This window comes from Gobio gobio (genome assembly GCF_949357685.1).
Source record: "Gobio gobio genome assembly, chromosome: 24".
NCBI classification, from domain to species: domain Eukaryota; kingdom Metazoa; phylum Chordata; class Actinopteri; order Cypriniformes; family Gobionidae; genus Gobio; species Gobio gobio.
The window spans coordinates 41,293,908-41,315,886 of NC_137120.1; the positions used below are offsets into that span (position 1 = coordinate 41,293,908).

Consider the following 21,979-nt stretch of genomic DNA (forward strand, 5'->3'; position numbering starts at 1 on the left):
ACACGTTTGATTCATTTATCCTCTTAAATCAACACTTAACTTGTCTTGCTTATAATACGTTTTTTTTGTTGAGGAAACGTGTTCAAAAATAAATAAATCAAAATTAGACAGGTTGTCTTAACTTACACCTCTCCGCAAAATTAATATAAATCCGATCTTCAATTCTTGCGCTATATGCACATTTAACGGAGTTCATGTCAACGAAAGCAACAGATATGAGCCGCATTATAGGCTATTCATCAGCTCATTTCAAGATCAAAGACCGCAATATCAGAACGAGTGATCTAAGCACTGTAAGAGCATTGAGTCTCATTCATTTTAATGAAGATTGTGTTTTTGAGCATCTAAGAGGTTCGGCAGTTTGCGTGTTGGCTTGCTTTACTCATTTGCGGCGAAACACTGCGAGCCGTCTTAACAGTCGTGTTGTCATAGTCTCATGTTGTTTCCACCAGCGCTGCACACCTCATTGTTTCTTTTAATTAATGAATGTCTAAAATATAAAATGAAGGAAAAAGCCCGCGTTTGAGGTATGACGTAAAAATTGTCCCGAAGCCCGGCCCCAGCGGCAGAAATAGGGGCTCTTAGTCTGTTCTATAACTGAACAGAATTATTTTTACTAGCTACTATAATATATCAAAACTGGGACGTAACAGATCTGTGTGTTTTGTATCACTATTCATTGCCCGTTCGCGGAAGCCCTGCCCGCGTGAGGCGCGCCGCTTCTCCTGATTCCAGCCTTTATTAGAGAGAAGGATATGTTCAGCTCCTTCCCTCCGAAGCTTCGAATATTCGATGTTGATTACTACAGAAGCTTCGAAGCTCAAAAAATGGTATTCGGACCAGCCCTAGTATCGGCTGATATAAAGCTGCTGCGTTCGCCGATATTTGTGATTTTTACGTGTATCGGCCGATATAAGGCTGCTGCGTTCGGCGATATTTGTGATTTTTACGTGTATCGGCTGATATAAGGCTGCTGCGTTCACCGATATTTGTGATTTTTACGTGTATCGGCCGATATAAGGCTGCTGCGTTCGGCGATATTTGTGATTTTTACGTGTATCGGCTGATATAAGGCTGCTGCGTTCACCGATATTTGTGATTTTTACGTGTATCGGCCGATATAAGGCTGCTGCGTTCGCCGATATTTGTGATTTTTACGTGTATCGGCTGATATAAGGCTGCTGCGTTCGGCGATATTTGTGATTTTTACGTGTATCGGCTGATATAAAGCTGCTGCGTTCGCCGATATTTGTGATTTTTACGTGTATCGGCTGATATAAGGCTGCTGCGTTCGGCGATATTTGTGATTTTTACGTGTATCGGCTGATATAAAGCTGCTGCGTTCGCCGATATTTGTGATTTTTACGTGTATCGGCTGATATAAAGCTGCTGCGTTCGCCGATATTTGTGATTTTTACGTGTATCGGCTGATATAAAGCTGCTGCGTTCGCCGATATTTGTGATTTTTACGTGTATCGGCTGATATAAAGCTGCTGCGTTCGCCGATATTTGTGATTTTTACGTGTATCGGCTGATATAAGGCTGCTGCTTTCGCCGATATTTGTGATTTTTACGTGTATCGGCTGATATAAGGCTGCTGGGTTCGCCGATATTTGTGATTTTTACGTGTATCGGCTGATATAAGGCTGCTGCATTCGGCGATATTTGTGATTTTTACGTGTATCGGCTGATATAAGGCTGCTGGGTTCGGCGATATTTGTGATTTTTACGTGTATCGGCTGATATAAGGCTGCTGCGTTCGGCGATATTTGTGATTTTTACGTGTATCGGCTGATATAAGGCTGCTGCATTCGGCGATATTTGTGATTTTTACGTGTATCGGCTGATATAAGGCTGCTGGGTTCGGCGATATTTGTGATTTTTACGTGTATCGGCTGATATAAAGCTGCTGCGTTCGGCGATATTTGTGATTTTTACGTGTATCGGCTGATATAAGGCTGCTGCGTTCGGCGATATTTGTGATTTTTACGTGTATCGGCTGATATAAGGCTGCTGCGTTCGCCGATATTTGTGATTTTTACGTGTATCGGCTGATATAAGGCTGCTGCATTCGGCGATATTTGTGATTTTTACGTGTATCGGCTGATATAAGGCTGCTGGGTTCGGCGATATTTGTGATTTTTACGTGTATCGGCTGATATAAGGCTGCTGGGTTCGGGGATATTTGTGATTTTTACGTGTATCGGCTGATATAAGGCTGCTGGGTTCGGCGATATTTGTGATTTTTACGTATATCGGCTGATATAAGGCTGCTGGGTTCGCCGATATTTGTGATTTTTACGTGTATCGGCTGATATAAGGCTGCTGGGTTCGGCGATATTTGTGATTTTTACGTGTATCGGCTGATATAAGGCTGCTGCATTCGGCGATATTTGTGATTTTTACGTGTATCGGCTGATATAAGGCTGCTGGGTTCGGCGATATTTGTGATTTTTACGTATATCGGCTGATATAAGGCTGCTGGGTTCGGCGATATTTGTGATTTTTACGTGTATCGGCCGATATAAGGCTGCTGCGTTCGCCGATATTTGTGATTTTTACGTGTATCGGCTGATATAAGGCTGCTGCGTTCGCCGATATTTGTGATTTTTACGTGTATCAGCTGATATAAGGCTGCTGTGTTCGCCGATATTTGTGATTTTTACGTGTATCAGCTGATATAAGGCTGCTGTGTTCGCCGATATTTGTGATTTTTACGTGTATCAGCTGATATAAGGCTGCTGTGTTCGCCGATATTTGTGATTTTTATGTGTATTGGCTGATATAAGGCTGCTGTGTTCGGCGATATTTGTGATTTTTACGTGTATCAGCTGATATAAGGCTGCTGTGTTCGCCGATATTTGTGATTTTTACGTGTATCAGCTGATATAAGGCTGCTGTGTTCGCCGATATTTGTGATTTTTATGTGTATTGGCTGATATAAGGCTGCTGTGTTCGGCGATATTTGTGATTTTTACGTGTATCAGCTGATATAAGGCTGCTGTGTTCGGCGATATTTGTGATTTTTATGTGTATTGGCTGATATAAGGCTGCTGTGTTCGGCGATATTTGTGATTTTTACGTGTATCAGCTGATATAAGGCTGCTGTGTTCGCCGATATTTGTGATTTTTACGTGTATCAGCTGATATAAGGCTGCTGCGTTCGCCGATATTTGTGATTTTTACGTGTATTGGCTGATATAAGGCTGCTGTGTTCGGCGATATTTGTGATTTTTACGTGTATCAGCTGATATAAGGCTGCTGTGTTCGCCGATATTTGTGATTTTTACGTGTATCAGCTGATATAAGGCTGCTGCGTTCGCCGATATTTGTGATTTTTACGTGTATCAGCTGATATAAGGCTGCTGTGTTCGGCGATATTTGTGATTTTTACGTGTATCGGCCGATATAAGGCTGCTGCGTTCGCCGATATTTGTGATTTTTACGTGTATCGGCTGATATAAGGCTGCTGTGTTCGGCGATATTTGTGATTTTTACGTGTATCAGCTGATATAAGGCTGCTGTGTTCGCCGATATTTGTGATTTTTACGTGTATCAGCTGATATAAGGCTGCTGTGTTCGGCGATATTTGTGATTTTTATGTGTATTGGCTGATATAAGGCTGCTGTGTTCGCCGATATTTGTGATTTTTACGTGTATCGGCTGATATAAGGCTGCTGTGTTCGCCGATATTTGTGATTTTTACGTGTATCAGCTGATATAAGGCTGCTGCGTTCGCCGATATTTGTGATTTTTACGTGTATCGGCTGATATAAGGCTGCTGTGTTCGGCGATATTTGTGATTTTTACGTGTATCGGCCGATATAAGGCTGCTGCGTTCGCCGATATTTGTGATTTTTACGTGTATCGGCTGATACAAGGCTGCTGCGTTCGCCGATATTTGTGATTTTTACGTGTATCGGCTGATATAAGGCTGCTGTGTTCGCCGATATTTGTGATTTTTACGTGTATCGGCTGATATAAGGCTGCTGCGTTCGCCGATATTTGTGATTTTTACGTGTATCGGCTGATATAAGGCTGCTGCGTTCGCCGATATTTGTGATTTTTACGTGTATCGGCTGATATAAGGCTGCTGTGTTCGGCGATATTTGTGATTTTTACGTGTATCAGCTGATATAAGGCTGCTGCGTTCGCCGATATTTGTGATTTTTACGTGTATCGGCTGATATAAGGCTGCTGTGTTCGCCGATATTTGTGATTTTTACGTGTATCAGCTGATATAAGGCTGCTGTGTTCGGCGATATTTGTGATTTTTATGTGTATTGGCTGATATAAGGCTGCTGTGTTCGGCGATATTTGTGATTTTTACGTGTATCAGCTGATATAAGGCTGCTGTGTTCGGCGATATTTGTGATTTTTACGTGTATCAGCTGATATAAGGCTGCTGTGTTCGCCGATATTTGTGATTTTTACGTGTATCGGCCGATATAAGGCTGCTGCGTTCGCCGATATTTGTGATTTTTACGTGTATCAGCTGATATAAGGCTGCTGTGTTCGGCGATATTTGTGATTTTTACGTGTATCAGCTGATATAAGGCTGCTGTGTTCGCCGATATTTGTGATTTTTACGTGTATCAGCTGATATAAGGCTGCTGTGTTCGGCGATATTTGTGATTTTTACGTGTATCAGCTGATATAAGGCTGCTGTGTTCGGCGATATTTGTGATTTTTACGTGTATCAGCTGATATAAGGCTGCGGTGTTCGCCGATATTTGTGATTTTTACGTGTATCAGCTGATATAAGGCTGCTGTGTTCGGCGATATTTGTGATTTTTACGTGTATTGGCTGATATAAGGCTGCTGTGTTCGCCGATATTTGTGATTTTTACGTGTATCAGCTGATATAAGGCTGCTGCGTTCGCCGATATTTGTGATTTTTACGTGTATCAGCTGATATAAGGCTGCTGTGTTCGGCGATATTTGTGATTTTTACGTGTATCAGCTGATATAAGGCTGCTGTGTTCGGCGATATTTGTGATTTTTACGTGTATTGGCTGATATAAGGCTGCTGTGTTCGCCGATATTTGTGATTTTTACGTGTATCAGCTGATATAAGGCTGCTGCGTTCGCCGATATTTGTGATTTTTACGTGTATCAGCTGATATAAGGCTGCTGCGTTCGCCGATATTTGTGATTTTTACGTGTATCAGCTGATATAAGGCTGCTGTGTTCGCCGATATTTGTGATTTTTACGTGTATCAGCTGATATAAGGCTGCTGTGTTCGGCGATATTTGTGATTTTTACGTGTATCAGCTGATATAAGGCTGCTGTGTTCGCCGATATTTGTGATTTTTACGTGTATCAGCTGATATAAGGCTGCTGTGTTCGGCGATATTTGTGATTTTTACGTGTATCAGCTGATATAAGGCTGCTGTGTTCGCCGATATTTGTGATTTTTACGTGTATCAGCTGATATAAGGCTGCTGTGTTCGGCGATATTTGTGATTTTTACGTGTATTGGCTGATATAAGGCTGCTGTGTTCGCCGATATTTGTGATTTTTACGTGTATCAGCTGATATAAGGCTGCTGCGTTCGCCGATATTTGTGATTTTTACGTGTATCAGCTGATATAAGGCTGCTGTGTTCGGCGATATTTGTGATTTTTACGTGTATCAGCTGATATAAGGCTGCTGTGTTCGGCGATATTTGTGATTTTTACGTGTATTGGCTGATATAAGGCTGCTGTGTTCGCCGATATTTGTGATTTTTACGTGTATCAGCTGATATAAGGCTGCTGCGTTCGCCGATATTTGTGATTTTTACGTGTATCAGCTGATATAAGGCTGCTGCGTTCGCCGATATTTGTGATTTTTACGTGTATCAGCTGATATAAGGCTGCTGTGTTCGCCGATATTTGTGATTTTTACGTGTATCAGCTGATATAAGGCTGCTGTGTTCGGCGATATTTGTGATTTTTACGTGTATCAGCTGATATAAGGCTGCTGTGTTCGCCGATATTTGTGATTTTTACGTGTATCAGCTGATATAAGGCTGCTGTGTTCGGCGATATTTGTGATTTTTACGTGTATCAGCTGATATAAGGCTGCTGTGTTCGCCGATATTTGTGATTTTTACGTGTATCAGCTAGGGCTGGACCAGAATATTCGAATATTCGTTCGATGGGTTGGTATTCGATTTTCAAATTTGTGATTCGAATATTCGTTGTTGTTGTTTTTTCGCGAACACCTGGCATCCCGCTCAAAACGGCTCTCATTCGTGCTTGCATATGTTTACACTATAAAATCACTATAAAATACAATACTTTTTTTTAATTATCTTACAGCCAAGCCATTTTAATAGCCTCGTTATACTTAATAAATATATTTTCTTCTTCTTAGTGTTCCCTGCAGCAGAGCGCACAACTGCACAAGCTTATATGGCAGAAGCCATGTCTGAGCTTGCATTTTGGGTTAAACTGCGTTCGTTTGACATTGTGGAAAATAGAATAATATAATCAAAATGTATTATCCTTTTTATACGTTAGGGATGTGACGGTGAAAACATGTTCCCTCAATCCTGTGCTTGTGCGCTGAGCGGCTGAACGCATGCAGCCCTGCGCCGCGTTTACTTTCGGTTTGCCAATTCAGGGGCGCTTGCTGGAATTGTGGGTTCATTAGCTATTATTCTATAATGAAAAACATAGCAACAAAACAGTACAATGACAAACTCCCTTAAGTAGGCGCTTTTACATCGCTTTAAAACCAAATATTCCGCGATCATCTTGTAATTTAGCTCCTCGCTCTCGTGTAGAATATTATCTGACTGCTGCTGCTGATGTGCTGAGACGCCCGTTAGTTTGGCTCGAGTGGCACGTTCAGTTGTTTAATTGTAGTTAGTCTTAGACCCGAGCATGGCCGTTTCCTACAGCTTACCAAAACTATCGGCCCGAGTCCCGTGATTTTTTTTCTTTTATTTTTTTATCCTCCCTATTAGGCCTACACATCGTTGCAGCCATTAAAATAGTTCAGTTTTGTTTTTAATGTCAAAGTAGTTATATTTTGTTTTGTTTCTTTATTAAGTTAATTTAGAAAAATGTTTAAAGCATTTTTTTGTTTGTTAAATTAAAGTTTTAGTTGTTTTAAAGTAATGACCAAGCGGCCGACAGTGAGTTAACCGCATGTTTGATCAATTTAGCCTCTCAAATCAACACTGGACTTGTCTTACTTGTAATGAAATCCATAGATATAAGACACTTCAAGCATAACAATGTTGGATTAAACATTTAGCCTACTATCACCACCACCACCACAGTAAAAAGGCATTTTTGACAAGCTGAGGCTAATGCTGCTAGCAACAGCGCAAATGAAACAAATAAAATGAAGTGACGTGACGTGTTTTTTAATTAATTAATTAATTTTTTATTTAATTTGTTTTTTTATTTTAGTGCCATATAGAACCTTTTTTTTTGGAGTAAACATTCCTCCCTATTACACATCGTTGCAGCCATTAAAATAGTTCAGTTTTGTTTTTAATGTCAAAGTAGTTATATTTCGTTTCATTTCTTTATTAAGTTAATTTTGAAAAATGTTTAAAGCATTTTTTTGATTGTTAAATTAAAGTTTTCTTTTTTTTAAGTAACGACCAAGCGGACTGAGTGAGTTAACAACACGTTTGATTCATTTATCCTCTTAAATCAACACTTAACTTGTCTTGCTTATAATACGTTTTTTTTGTTGAGGAAACGTGTTCAAAAATAAATAAATCAAAATTAGACAGGTTGTCTTAACTTACACCTCTCCGCAAAATTAATATAAATCCGATCTTCAATTCTTGCGCTATATGCACATTTAACGGAGTTCATGTCAACGAAAGCAACAGATATGAGCCGCATTATAGGCTATTCATCAGCTCATTTCAAGATCAAAGACCGCAATATCAGAACGAGTGATCTAAGCACTGTAAGAGCATTGAGTCTCATTCATTTTAATGAAGATTGTGTTTTTGAGCATCTAAGAGGTTCGGCAGTTTGCGTGTTGGCTTGCTTTACTCATTTGCGGCGAAACACTGCGAGCCGTCTTAACAGTCGTGTTGTCATAGTCTCATGTTGTTTCCACCAGCGCTGCACACCTCATTGTTTCTTTTAATTAATGAATGTCTAAAATATAAAATGAAGGAAAAAGCCCGCGTTTGAGGTATGACGTAAAAATTGTCCCGAAGCCCGGCCCCAGCGGCAGAAATAGGGGCTCTTAGTCTGTTCTATAACTGAACAGAATTATTTTTACTAGCTACTATAATATATCAAAACTGGGACGTAACAGATCTGTGTGTTTTGTATCACTATTCATTGCCCGTTCGCGGAAGCCCTGCCCGCGTGAGGCGCGCCGCTTCTCCTGATTCCAGCCTTTATTAGAGAGAAGGATATGTTCAGCTCCTTCCCTCCGAAGCTTCGAATATTCGATGTTGATTACTACAGAAGCTTCGAAGCTCAAAAAATGGTATTCGGACCAGCCCTAGTATCGGCTGATATAAAGCTGCTGCGTTCGCCGATATTTGTGATTTTTACGTGTATCGGCCGATATAAGGCTGCTGCGTTCGGCGATATTTGTGATTTTTACGTGTATCGGCTGATATAAGGCTGCTGCGTTCACCGATATTTGTGATTTTTACGTGTATCGGCCGATATAAGGCTGCTGCGTTCGGCGATATTTGTGATTTTTACGTGTATCGGCTGATATAAGGCTGCTGCGTTCACCGATATTTGTGATTTTTACGTGTATCGGCCGATATAAGGCTGCTGCGTTCGCCGATATTTGTGATTTTTACGTGTATCGGCTGATATAAGGCTGCTGCGTTCGGCGATATTTGTGATTTTTACGTGTATCGGCTGATATAAAGCTGCTGCGTTCGCCGATATTTGTGATTTTTACGTGTATCGGCTGATATAAGGCTGCTGCGTTCGGCGATATTTGTGATTTTTACGTGTATCGGCTGATATAAAGCTGCTGCGTTCGCCGATATTTGTGATTTTTACGTGTATCGGCTGATATAAAGCTGCTGCGTTCGCCGATATTTGTGATTTTTACGTGTATCGGCTGATATAAAGCTGCTGCGTTCGCCGATATTTGTGATTTTTACGTGTATCGGCTGATATAAAGCTGCTGCGTTCGCCGATATTTGTGATTTTTACGTGTATCGGCTGATATAAGGCTGCTGCTTTCGCCGATATTTGTGATTTTTACGTGTATCGGCTGATATAAGGCTGCTGGGTTCGCCGATATTTGTGATTTTTACGTGTATCGGCTGATATAAGGCTGCTGCATTCGGCGATATTTGTGATTTTTACGTGTATCGGCTGATATAAGGCTGCTGGGTTCGGCGATATTTGTGATTTTTACGTGTATCGGCTGATATAAGGCTGCTGCGTTCGGCGATATTTGTGATTTTTACGTGTATCGGCTGATATAAGGCTGCTGCATTCGGCGATATTTGTGATTTTTACGTGTATCGGCTGATATAAGGCTGCTGGGTTCGGCGATATTTGTGATTTTTACGTGTATCGGCTGATATAAAGCTGCTGCGTTCGGCGATATTTGTGATTTTTACGTGTATCGGCTGATATAAGGCTGCTGCGTTCGGCGATATTTGTGATTTTTACGTGTATCGGCTGATATAAGGCTGCTGCGTTCGCCGATATTTGTGATTTTTACGTGTATCGGCTGATATAAGGCTGCTGCATTCGGCGATATTTGTGATTTTTACGTGTATCGGCTGATATAAGGCTGCTGGGTTCGGCGATATTTGTGATTTTTACGTGTATCGGCTGATATAAGGCTGCTGGGTTCGGGGATATTTGTGATTTTTACGTGTATCGGCTGATATAAGGCTGCTGGGTTCGGCGATATTTGTGATTTTTACGTATATCGGCTGATATAAGGCTGCTGGGTTCGCCGATATTTGTGATTTTTACGTGTATCGGCTGATATAAGGCTGCTGGGTTCGGCGATATTTGTGATTTTTACGTGTATCGGCTGATATAAGGCTGCTGCATTCGGCGATATTTGTGATTTTTACGTGTATCGGCTGATATAAGGCTGCTGGGTTCGGCGATATTTGTGATTTTTACGTATATCGGCTGATATAAGGCTGCTGGGTTCGGCGATATTTGTGATTTTTACGTATATCGGCTGATATAAGGCTGCTGGGTTCGCCGATATTTGTGATTTTTACGTGTATCGGCTGATATAAGGCTGCTGCGTTCGGCGATATTTGTGATTTTTACGTGTATCGGCTGATATAAGGCTGCTGCATTCGGCGATATTTGTGATTTTTACGTGTATCGGCTGATATAAGGCTGCTGGGTTCGGCGATATTTGTGATTTTTACGTGTATCGGCTGATATAAAGCTGCTGCGTTCGGCGATATTTGTGATTTTTACGTGTATCGGCTGATATAAGGCTGCTGCTTTCGCCGATATTTGTGATTTTTACGTGTATCGGCTGATATAAGGCTGCTGCGTTCGGCGATATTTGTGATTTTTACGTGTATCGGCTGATATAAAGCTGCTGCGTTCGCCGATATTTGTGATTTTTACGTGTATCGGCTGATATAAGGCTGCTGCGTTCGGCGATATTTGTGATTTTTACGTGTATCGGCTGATATAAAGCTGCTGCGTTCGCCGATATTTGTGATTTTTACGTGTATCGGCTGATATAAAGCTGCTGCGTTCGCCGATATTTGTGATTTTTACGTGTATCGGCTGATATAAAGCTGCTGCGTTCGCCGATATTTGTGATTTTTACGTGTATCGGCTGATATAAAGCTGCTGCGTTCGCCGATATTTGTGATTTTTACGTGTATCGGCTGATATAAGGCTGCTGCTTTCGCCGATATTTGTGATTTTTACGTGTATCGGCTGATATAAGGCTGCTGGGTTCGCCGATATTTGTGATTTTTACGTGTATCGGCTGATATAAGGCTGCTGCATTCGGCGATATTTGTGATTTTTACGTGTATCGGCTGATATAAGGCTGCTGGGTTCGGCGATATTTGTGATTTTTACGTGTATCGGCTGATATAAGGCTGCTGCGTTCGGCGATATTTGTGATTTTTACGTGTATCGGCTGATATAAGGCTGCTGCATTCGGCGATATTTGTGATTTTTACGTGTATCGGCTGATATAAGGCTGCTGGGTTCGGCGATATTTGTGATTTTTACGTGTATCGGCTGATATAAAGCTGCTGCGTTCGGCGATATTTGTGATTTTTACGTGTATCGGCTGATATAAGGCTGCTGCGTTCGGCGATATTTGTGATTTTTACGTGTATCGGCTGATATAAGGCTGCTGCGTTCGCCGATATTTGTGATTTTTACGTGTATCGGCTGATATAAGGCTGCTGCATTCGGCGATATTTGTGATTTTTACGTGTATCGGCTGATATAAGGCTGCTGGGTTCGGCGATATTTGTGATTTTTACGTGTATCGGCTGATATAAGGCTGCTGGGTTCGGGGATATTTGTGATTTTTACGTGTATCGGCTGATATAAGGCTGCTGGGTTCGGCGATATTTGTGATTTTTACGTATATCGGCTGATATAAGGCTGCTGGGTTCGCCGATATTTGTGATTTTTACGTGTATCGGCTGATATAAGGCTGCTGGGTTCGGCGATATTTGTGATTTTTACGTGTATCGGCTGATATAAGGCTGCTGCATTCGGCGATATTTGTGATTTTTACGTGTATCGGCTGATATAAGGCTGCTGGGTTCGGCGATATTTGTGATTTTTACGTATATCGGCTGATATAAGGCTGCTGGGTTCGGCGATATTTGTGATTTTTACGTATATCGGCTGATATAAGGCTGCTGGGTTCGCCGATATTTGTGATTTTTACGTGTATCGGCTGATATAAGGCTGCTGCGTTCGGCGATATTTGTGATTTTTACGTGTATCGGCTGATATAAGGCTGCTGCATTCGGCGATATTTGTGATTTTTACGTGTATCGGCTGATATAAGGCTGCTGGGTTCGGCGATATTTGTGATTTTTACGTGTATCGGCTGATATAAAGCTGCTGCGTTCGGCGATATTTGTGATTTTTACGTGTATCGGCTGATATAAGGCTGCTGCGTTCGCCGATATTTGTGATTTTTACGTGTATCAGCTGATATAAGGCTGCTGCGTTCGGCGATATTTGTGATTTTTACGTGTATCGGCTGATATAAGGCTGCTGCGTTCGCCGATATTTGTGATTTTTACGTGTATCGGCTGATATAAGGCTGCTGCGTTCGCCGATATTTGTGATTTTTACGTGTATCGGCTGATATAAGGCTGCTGCGTTCGCCGATATTTGTGATTTTTACGTGTATCGGCTGATATAAGGCTGCTGCATTCGGCGATATTTGTGATTTTTACGTGTATCGGCTGATATAAGGCTGCTGGGTTCGGCGATATTTGTGATTTTTACGTGTATCGGCTGATATAAGGCTGCTGGGTTCGGCGATATTTGTGATTTTTACGTGTATCGGCTGATATAAAGCTGCTGCGTTCGGCGATATTTGTGATTTTTACGTGTATCGGCTGATATAAGGCTGCTGGGTTCGCCGATATTTGTGATTTTTACGTGTTTCGGCTGATATAAGGCTGCTGCGTTCGCCGATATTTGTGATTTTTACGTGTATCAGCTGATATAAGGCTGCTGCGTTCGGCGATATTTGTGATTTTTACGTGTATCAGCTGATATAAGGCTGCTGCGTTCGGCGATATTTGTGATTTTTACGTGTATCAGCTGATATAAGGCTGCTGCGTTCGGCGATATTTGTGATTTTTACGTGTATCGGCTGATATAAGGCTGCTGGGTTCGCCGATATTTGTGATTTTTACGTGTATCGGCTGATATAAGGCTGCTGGGTTCGGCGATATTTGTGATTTTTACGTGTATCGGCTGATATAAGGCTGCTGCGTTCGGCGATATTTGTGATTTTTACGTGTATCGGCTGATATAAGGCTGCTGGGTTCGCCGATATTTGTGATTTTTACGTGTATCGGCTGATATAAGGCTGCTGGGTTCGCCGATATTTGTGATTTTTACGTGTATCGGCTGATATAAGGCTGCTGCGTTCGGCGATATTTGTGATTTTTATGTGTATCAGCTGATATAAGGCTGCTGCGTTCGGCGATATTTGTGATTTTTACGTGTATCGGCTGATATAAGGCTGCTGGGTTCGCCTATATTTGTGATTTTTACGTGTATCGGCTGATATAAGGCTGCTGCGTTCGGCGATATTTGTGATTTTTATGTGTATCAGCTGATATAAGGCTGCTGCGTTCGGCGATATTTGTGATTTTTACGTGTATCGGCTGATATAAGGCTGCTGGGTTCGCCGATATTTGTGATTTTTACGTGTATCGGCTGATATAAGGCTGCTGCGTTCGCCGATATTTGTGATTTTTATGTGTATCGGCTGATATAAGGCTGCTGCGTTCGCCGATATTTGTGACTAGGTTGTAAATAGTTTTAAATGAAGTATAGTGCAGTCAGTGTGTACTTTATTATGCTGCTCGCTTGTTGATACTGTGTGCAATAGTGTAATTATTTTATTTATGCTTAAATATTTATTTTCAGAATTAATTTATTTTCACCACTGAACTCTTTTTCTTTTTCTACCTCACCTGTTTTTACTATTTGTTAAGTATTGTTTTTTTTTTTGTTCAATAAATGTTCCTTTTTTAAAATTTTAAATTGTTATCATCCTGATCATTGTGTCATTTTTATGATGTAAATTGAGGGAGCAAAAGCAATATCGGCTCAAGAAAATCGGCAGCCGTATTGTCATCGGCTAAGGCTGAGGAAAAAAAATCGGTATCGGCACTAAAAAATCCATATGGGTCGACCCCTAATCAGAGCTGCTGCATCACAGAACCTCCAGAACTGGCAAACGCTCACCAGCCGCTTCTGTCGTTTCAGGCCGCAAAGTTGAAGGAGCAGCTGGAAGCTACAATTCAGAAACTGGACGAGAGCAGGGAAGTGTTGAAAACCAATGAGAACGGTGAGTTCTGTGTGTAGTCCAGTCCTCTTTATCTCTAACACACACACACACACACACACACACACACACACACACACACAGCTTCAGCTTCACACTGATGACAGGACATGAGTTTAGTTGGAGATGAAGAGCTAAAGGAGTTTTTGATTGATTCATTTCTGCTGTAAAAAAGGAAAAAAAATATATATATATATATATATAAATTAGTGCTGGGCATCGATTAAAAAAAATTAACTAATTAATCGCACTTTTTTCTGTAATCAATCGCGATTAATCGCAAGTTTTTAATATTTTACGTTTTTAAAATTTTGATATTGTAATAATTTCAGTTACTCTCCAAATTAATGTATAAACAATTTATTGACAGCATATTTTAAATATGTGTTGTATTGTCATATTTTTATGAATGAAGGCCAGTCTCACAGATACTAAAGTGTCTATGAAACATTAATGACGTTACATTACAGTATAACTGAAAGCTCCCAATTTCAACATTTATTAGGCTTTAAAAAAAGACAACTTTTAATTTAAGTGAACTTAAAACAATCTTTACATAAACCCAAAATAATAAATGTTATATTTACCCATGGCCTTCCCTGTTAGACATATACAGAAATGTAATAGTTATCTTTCTTAACTGCATAAATAATAAATGAAATATAGATGAATCATCATTAAAGCTACACTTGTCTCTGTTCCCGTTGTTCTTTGATGAACATTAATGACATCATCATCAGTGCTACTGTCACTTTAAGAACAGCCGCGGATCTCACGCGCTGTCCCGCGCATCTCATTTCCTCTAAGCTCTTTAAGTTCATTTAAGACGTTATTTAACTAATTTAAGACTCTAATATGAGAATACTCAAAATCCTCTGTGTTATTGTTTGTTCAAGAGCAAAAGAGAACTCGATGTGAGCAGGAAACTGACGCGAGTCTATCTATGCGTCGAGTGTGTGTGTGTGTGTGTGTGTGTGTGTGTGTCCCTTGATTAGCTGACATGAGACGCATCCACACAGACAGGACACTGACACACACACACACACACACACACAGGACATTGGCATACAGCGCGTTCTCTTGTGTCTTGTCGCGATTGGAAGCATTTACATGAATAAGAGCGTGATGATGATCATGCAACGCTAAGCAAAAATGGATATAAAAACAGACGCTGCGTTATTTGCGTTAAATATTTTAATTGCGTTAAGCTGAAAAAATTAATCGCCCGCGTTAACGCGTTAATTTGCCCAGCCCTAATATATATATATATATATTGCACAAAATGAAAACAATAATGTAAATATTATTATTATAAGTGTGCGCATTTAAAAAAATAACAAGCATGATTTCATCTCTTAAATGTCTTAGTGTATGTTTTTTGTCATAATTTAGACTTATTTAAAATCTAATTTCAGTTTTTCAATCTCATAATTAGGACTTTTAATCATAATTTTGACTTTAAATCCAAAATTTAGAATTTAAGTCCTAATTTGTTCATCTCACAATGACTTAGCATGTCGTATTTCTGACTTTTTATCTAATAATGAGGACTTTTCAAATCATATTTTCAACATTTGATCTATAATTATGACTTAGCATGTCATAGTTTTGACTTTTTAATCTAATAATGAAGACTTTTTAAAATCATATTTTCAACATTTAATCTTATAATTATGACTTGGCATGTCGTATTTTTTACATTATCTAATAATGAGGACTTTTAAAATCATATTTTCAACATTTAATCTTATAATTATGACTTAGCATGTCGTATTTTTTACTTTTTATCTAATAATGAGGACTTTTAAAATCATATTTTCAACATTTGATCTATAATTATGACTTAGCATGTCATATTTTTGACATTATCTAATAATGAGGACTTTTAAAATCATATTTTCAACATTTATCTTATAATTATGACTTAGCATGTCGTATTTTTTACTTTTTATCTAATAATGAGGACTTTTAAAATCATATTTTCAACATTTGATCTATAATTATGACTTAGCATGTCATATTTTTGACATTATCTAATAATGAGGACTTTTAAAATCATATTTTCAACATTTATCTTATTATGACTTAGCATGTCATAGTTTTGACTTTTTATCAAATAATGAGGACTTTTAAAATCATAGTTTTGACTTTTTATCAAATAATGAGGACTTTTAAAATCATATTTCTGACTTTTTATCTAATAATGAGGACTTTTAAAATCATATTTTTGACTTTTTATCTAATAATAAGGACTTAAAATCCTATTTTCAACATTTGATCTATAATTATGACTTAGCATGTCGTATTTTTGACATTATCTAATAATGAGGACTTTTAAAATCATATTTTTGACTTTTTATCTAATAATGAGGACTTTTAAAATCATATTTTCCACATTTTATCTTATAATAATGACTTAGCATGTCATATTTTTGACTTTTTATCTAATAATGAGGACTTTTAAAATCATATTTTCCACATTTTATCTTATAATAATGACTTAGCATGTCATAGTTTTGACTTTTTATCTAATAATAAGGACTTTTAAAATCATATTTTTGACTTTTTATCTAATAATGAGGACTTTTAAAATCATATTTTCCACATTTTATCTTATAATAATGACTTAGCATGTCATAGTTTTGACTTTTTATCAAATAATGAGGACTTTTAAAATCACATTTTTGACTTTTTATCAAATAATGAGGACTTTTAAAATCATATTTTTGACTTTTTATCTAATAATGAGGACTTTTAAAATCACATTTTCCACATTTGATCTTATAATTATGACTTTATGATCATTGAAATGAGCTGATCAGTAATATAGTTGAATATTTAGTGTCTCCGACTGAGCAAAGCCAAAGCCAAATGTATATATGTATATATGTGTAAGGGTTTTGCGATATGACGAAAGAAAGTCTATTGTTAAAATAGATTGTTTACGGCAACACTTTTTCATCAGTTGGACGGCACCATGAGGATCCAGGCAGAAACGTGAATAAAATAAATAATAACAGCATAACTCTGAGCACAGTCTGTGTCCGTTTACCACAATGCATCAGGGCAGTAGCTCAATATAATCATACACATCCACTGGTGGAAAATCACTTTAATGTTGACAAACTTCCGTCTGTGTGTGTTGACTCTGTGTCTGATTCTGTATTTTTCTGCTGATGTAGTAATAACGTGGCTGAACAAGCAGCTGAATGAGAACCAGCTCTCTCGGAAACAGGAACCGCTGGGAATGTTCGACACTCCTGCCGCAGGGATGAGAACAGGAAGTGTCTCGCACAATATGGTAATCACACGCCTCTGAAAATGTAGCCGCTTTTTGTCTGCTTGACGTAGCTGGAAAGCGGATTAAAGCTTCTAGATTTCATCCTACGAATGAAAGTACAATAAAATCCGTATTCATCAAACATGAGTACGCAATCATTGATAAATCCCTCATGTGTGTAAGTCTCATACTCGTTCATTAGCATTCGGAAACGCCTCCAATCAACCACATATGATTCGCACATTGACAGAATTAAACCCTTTTCCATCTACATCATTAACCCTCTGGGGCTCTTCGGTCATTTCTGACCCGAATTTTTTAAAATAAAAAATGGTAAAAATCGCAGCTTCATCGAAATGGTCCGAAACTTGGTGACTTTATTGGTACTTGGTATATGAACACCCCAAAAAATTGGGGACAGGATTTGAAAAGTCTAAGTGGTCGTAAAAAAATCGTCACACTCAGGACCTTCGGGTCAAAAATGACCCCCATAGGAAATGAAAGGGAAATTGGCAAAAATATGAAAATAGAGTTTTTTTGTGCATACAATCTTCAAATCAGCCACGATGCAGGAAAAAAGACTCAACAGTGAAGATCTCTAAAACATCAAGAGTGCAAAACAGACAAAAAAACTCACACACACACACACTTATACACACAAAAACACACACACACACACACTTATACACACAAAAAAAAAACACACACACACACACACACTTATACACACACAAAAAAAACACACACACACACACACACTTATACACACAAAAACAAACACACACACACTTATACACACAAAAACACACACACACTTATACACACAAAAACACACACTTATACACACAAAAACACACACACACACACACACACACACACACACACACACTTATACACACAAAAATACAAACAAAAACACACTCACACACACACACACACACAAAAACACACTCACACACACACTTATACACACACAAAAAAACACACACACACACACACACACTTATACACACAAAAACAAACACACACACACTTATACACACAAAAACACACACACACTTATACACACAAAAACACACACTTATACACACAAAAACACACACACACACACACACACACACACACACTTATACACACAAAAATACAAACAAAAACACACTCACACACACACACACACAAAAACACACTCACACACACACTTATACACACAAAAAAAACACACACACACACACACACACACTTATACACACAAAAACAAACACACACACACTTATACACACAAAAACACACACACACTTATACACACAAAAACACACACTTATACACACAAAAACACACACACACACACACACACACACACACACACACTTATACACACAAAAATACAAACAAAAACACACTCACACACACACACAAAAACACACTCACACACACACTTATACACACAAAAACACACACACACACACACACTGATACACACAAAAACACACACACACACACACTTATACACACACACACACTTATACACACAAAAACACACACACACACACTTATACACACAAAAACACACACACACACACACACACTTATACACACAAAAACACACTCACACACACACTTATACACACAAAAACACACACACACACACTTATACACACAAAAACAAACACACACACACACACACACACTTATACACACAAAAACACACACACACTTATACACACAAAAACACACACACACTTATACACACAAAAACACACACACACACACACTTATACACACAAAAACACACACACACAAAAATACAATTAGCTTTTGGAATGGCACGCGTTAATTTGTGTGTGAGTGTGTTTTTGTGTGTATAAGTGTGTGTGTGTGTGTGTGTGTGTTTTTTTGTCTGTTTTGCACTCTTGATGTTTTAGAGATCTTCACTGTTGAGTCTTTTTTTCTGCATCCTGGCTGATTTGTAGATTGTATGCACAAAAAAACTCTGTATTTTCATATTTTTGCTAATTTTCCATTCATTTCCTATGGGGGTCATTTTTGACCCGAAGGTCCTGAGTGTGACTATTTTTTTTTACGACCACTTAGACTTTTCAAATCCTGTCCCCAATTGTTTTGGGTGTTCATATACCAATTACCAATAAAGTCACCAAGTTTCGGACCATTCCGATGAAGTTACGATTTTTTTTTTTTTTTTTTAAACGCAAGCTCCACTCTAGTGGTAAAAATGTGCTATTGCGTGATAAAAATGCTCAATGTGTCCACCGGATGGCACCGATCTCATTTAAAAAATTGCTTTCATGAGGCCTAGACTTGACTCTAAAATTAAATACAGCTTTGATTAAAAAAAATAATATATTATACATACATACACATTTTTTTATTATATTCAATGGGAAAAAATGGGTCATAATTGTTGCATAAATATTAATTAAAAATCATAAAATTATCTCAAAAGACCAAAAAAGAAAATAAAAAATATTATGGAACAAAAATATTTCATTGATTTTACACAAATCTTTTTTATCTTAATCCCGCCCTCCGGGTCATTTTTGACCCATAAATGAAGAACCCCAGAGGGTTTAAATACGATGTGTTTGATGGCGATGTGTGTTCAGTCTATGTCTCCAGTTCTGTTTGGGAATCTGGCGATAGCACCAAAGCTCATTTTATTTCGGCTTGTTGAGGATTTCGGTAAGGGAACTGGATGTCACGGCCGTCTTTTATAGGGTTTGACACCAATTACACCATGTTTAAAACTACAAACATGATCAATTGAGTGTTTTATAATTAAAGGAAACACAGGACATGTGATTTGCTTAATGTTTACTGTAACTCTTAAGCAAGGAACGATATCGACCGCTCGCGAGCACCTTCTGAGACCTAAAATGACAAATGGGACACCCTGCGGTCTTAATGGACACACGCACACGGCGGCCATTTTAAGTCCACAAGACCGAAAGTGCACGTGAAGGGTGCCATTTAGGACAGGGCCCATAGATATCCATAATAAAGGCTAGATGTCTTAACGTCATCAGCGGCGGCCATCTTGTCACAGGCCAGCTTTCTGGCGGCCATCTTGTCACAGGCCAGCTTTCTGGCGGCCATCTTGACACAGGCCAGCTTTCTGGCGGCCATCTTGTCACAGGCCAGCTTTCTGGCGGCCATCTTGTCACAGGCCAGCTTTCTGGCGGCCATCTTGTCTCAGGCCAGCTTTCTGGCGGCTCCTGATGTAAGGCGAGTGATCTGAACACAAATACTCTTATCTCGCTGAAATCTGGACGCATTTACAAACGGTTCGGTTTCTAACAAACGTTATTAACGTGGCTATAATTCTGGATGCTTGAACAAATTATGAAAAATTATTCATAAGTATGCAGTGTCATAACTACATCTCTGACGTTTATAACAAACCAAACAGTTTGAAAATCGGTAGAAAATTGAGCAAGTTATGGTTATTTAAAAAGTGCAGCACCATTACACAATGAGTGAGCGAGCTGAGTGTGACAAGATGGCCGCCATCTTTTATGATTGATGAAATCTTTTCATCTTTTATGAAAAGTTTGGGTTTTCACACCCCGAAAAAATATAGGCCTATAATATTTTGTGGAAATAAATATTATAACAATTGTTAAATCATAAACTAAGTATTTTTATAATAAAATATATAATTGGTAAAAATAATGTATCAATAAATATTACAAAATTAAGTTTTTTTTAATGAAATATTTATTTTTACACAAACTATTTTGTGAAACTAAATGTTTTATGATTAACAATTAAGTATTTTTAGAATAAAGTATATAATTGGTAAAAATAAATGTTATAACATTATCATTAAATATTACGAGTAAATTATGAAAAATATTTTCGCAAAAAAATATATAAAATGTGAAAATAAATGTTATAACAATAGTTAAAATCATAACATTTATTTTTACCAATTATATACTTTATTAAAAAATTATTGTTTTATAACATTATCAGGGCTCCCACTCGTCCTGGAAAACAAAAATTAGAGAAAATGTCCTGGAAAATCTTGTTGTTCTTTTTAAAAAAGTTATTTCCTTTAGCCGAGTATAAAGAGTTTATCGCTGGCCCAAACAATTAGCGCTAGTTGCAGAAAGCACATGTTCAGGACGCTGAGTTTGATGTAGTATTTTGAATAATGATGTTTAGTCTTGTGTTGCCCCTCGCAGCCGTTAGCTAATGCTAATGCTATAACTGCTCAGTGAATGTTAACTCGTAAGCTTCTCCCTAATCACATCATTTGATATAAAGTCACATTTGTGTGTTATAAAGTCACAATTGCAAGATATAGTCAGAATTGCGTGATATAAACTCGCAATTCTGACCTTTTCTTCACAATTGACTTTTTTGCGCAGTTGCGAGTTTATATCTTGCACTTCTGACTTCTTTTCTCAGAATTGCGAGGTCTAAACTGCAATTGCAATTTATAAAGTTCAAATTCTGAGGAAAAAAGAATTGCGGCAATTTTCGTGTTTATATCCAAATATGTAAACTCGCAATTGCGAGAAAGTCAGAATAGCGAGATAAAAAGTCAGAATTGCGTGATATAAACTCGCAATTCTGACCTTTTCTTCACAATTGACTTTTTTTGAGCAGTTGCGAGTTTATATCTTGCACTTCTGACTTCTTTTCTCAGAATTGTGAGGTCTAAACTGCAATTG

General features: G+C 38.4%; 1 protein-coding gene across 1 annotated transcript in view; it reads left to right on the forward strand.

The window, feature by feature from the left end:
- Positions 1–17,644, forward strand: part of sass6 (SAS-6 centriolar assembly protein) — a 37,904-nt gene extending 20,260 nt beyond the window's left edge. The window contains exons 12-13 of the mRNA XM_079807742.1: positions 13,927–14,008; positions 17,188–17,644. Of these exons, the coding sequence (XP_079663868.1) occupies positions 13,927–14,008; positions 17,188–17,324 (219 nt within the window). The 3' untranslated portion in view covers positions 17,325–17,644. The remainder of the gene's footprint in view (positions 1–13,926; positions 14,009–17,187) is intronic.
- Positions 17,645–21,979: the final 4,335 nt, after the last annotated feature.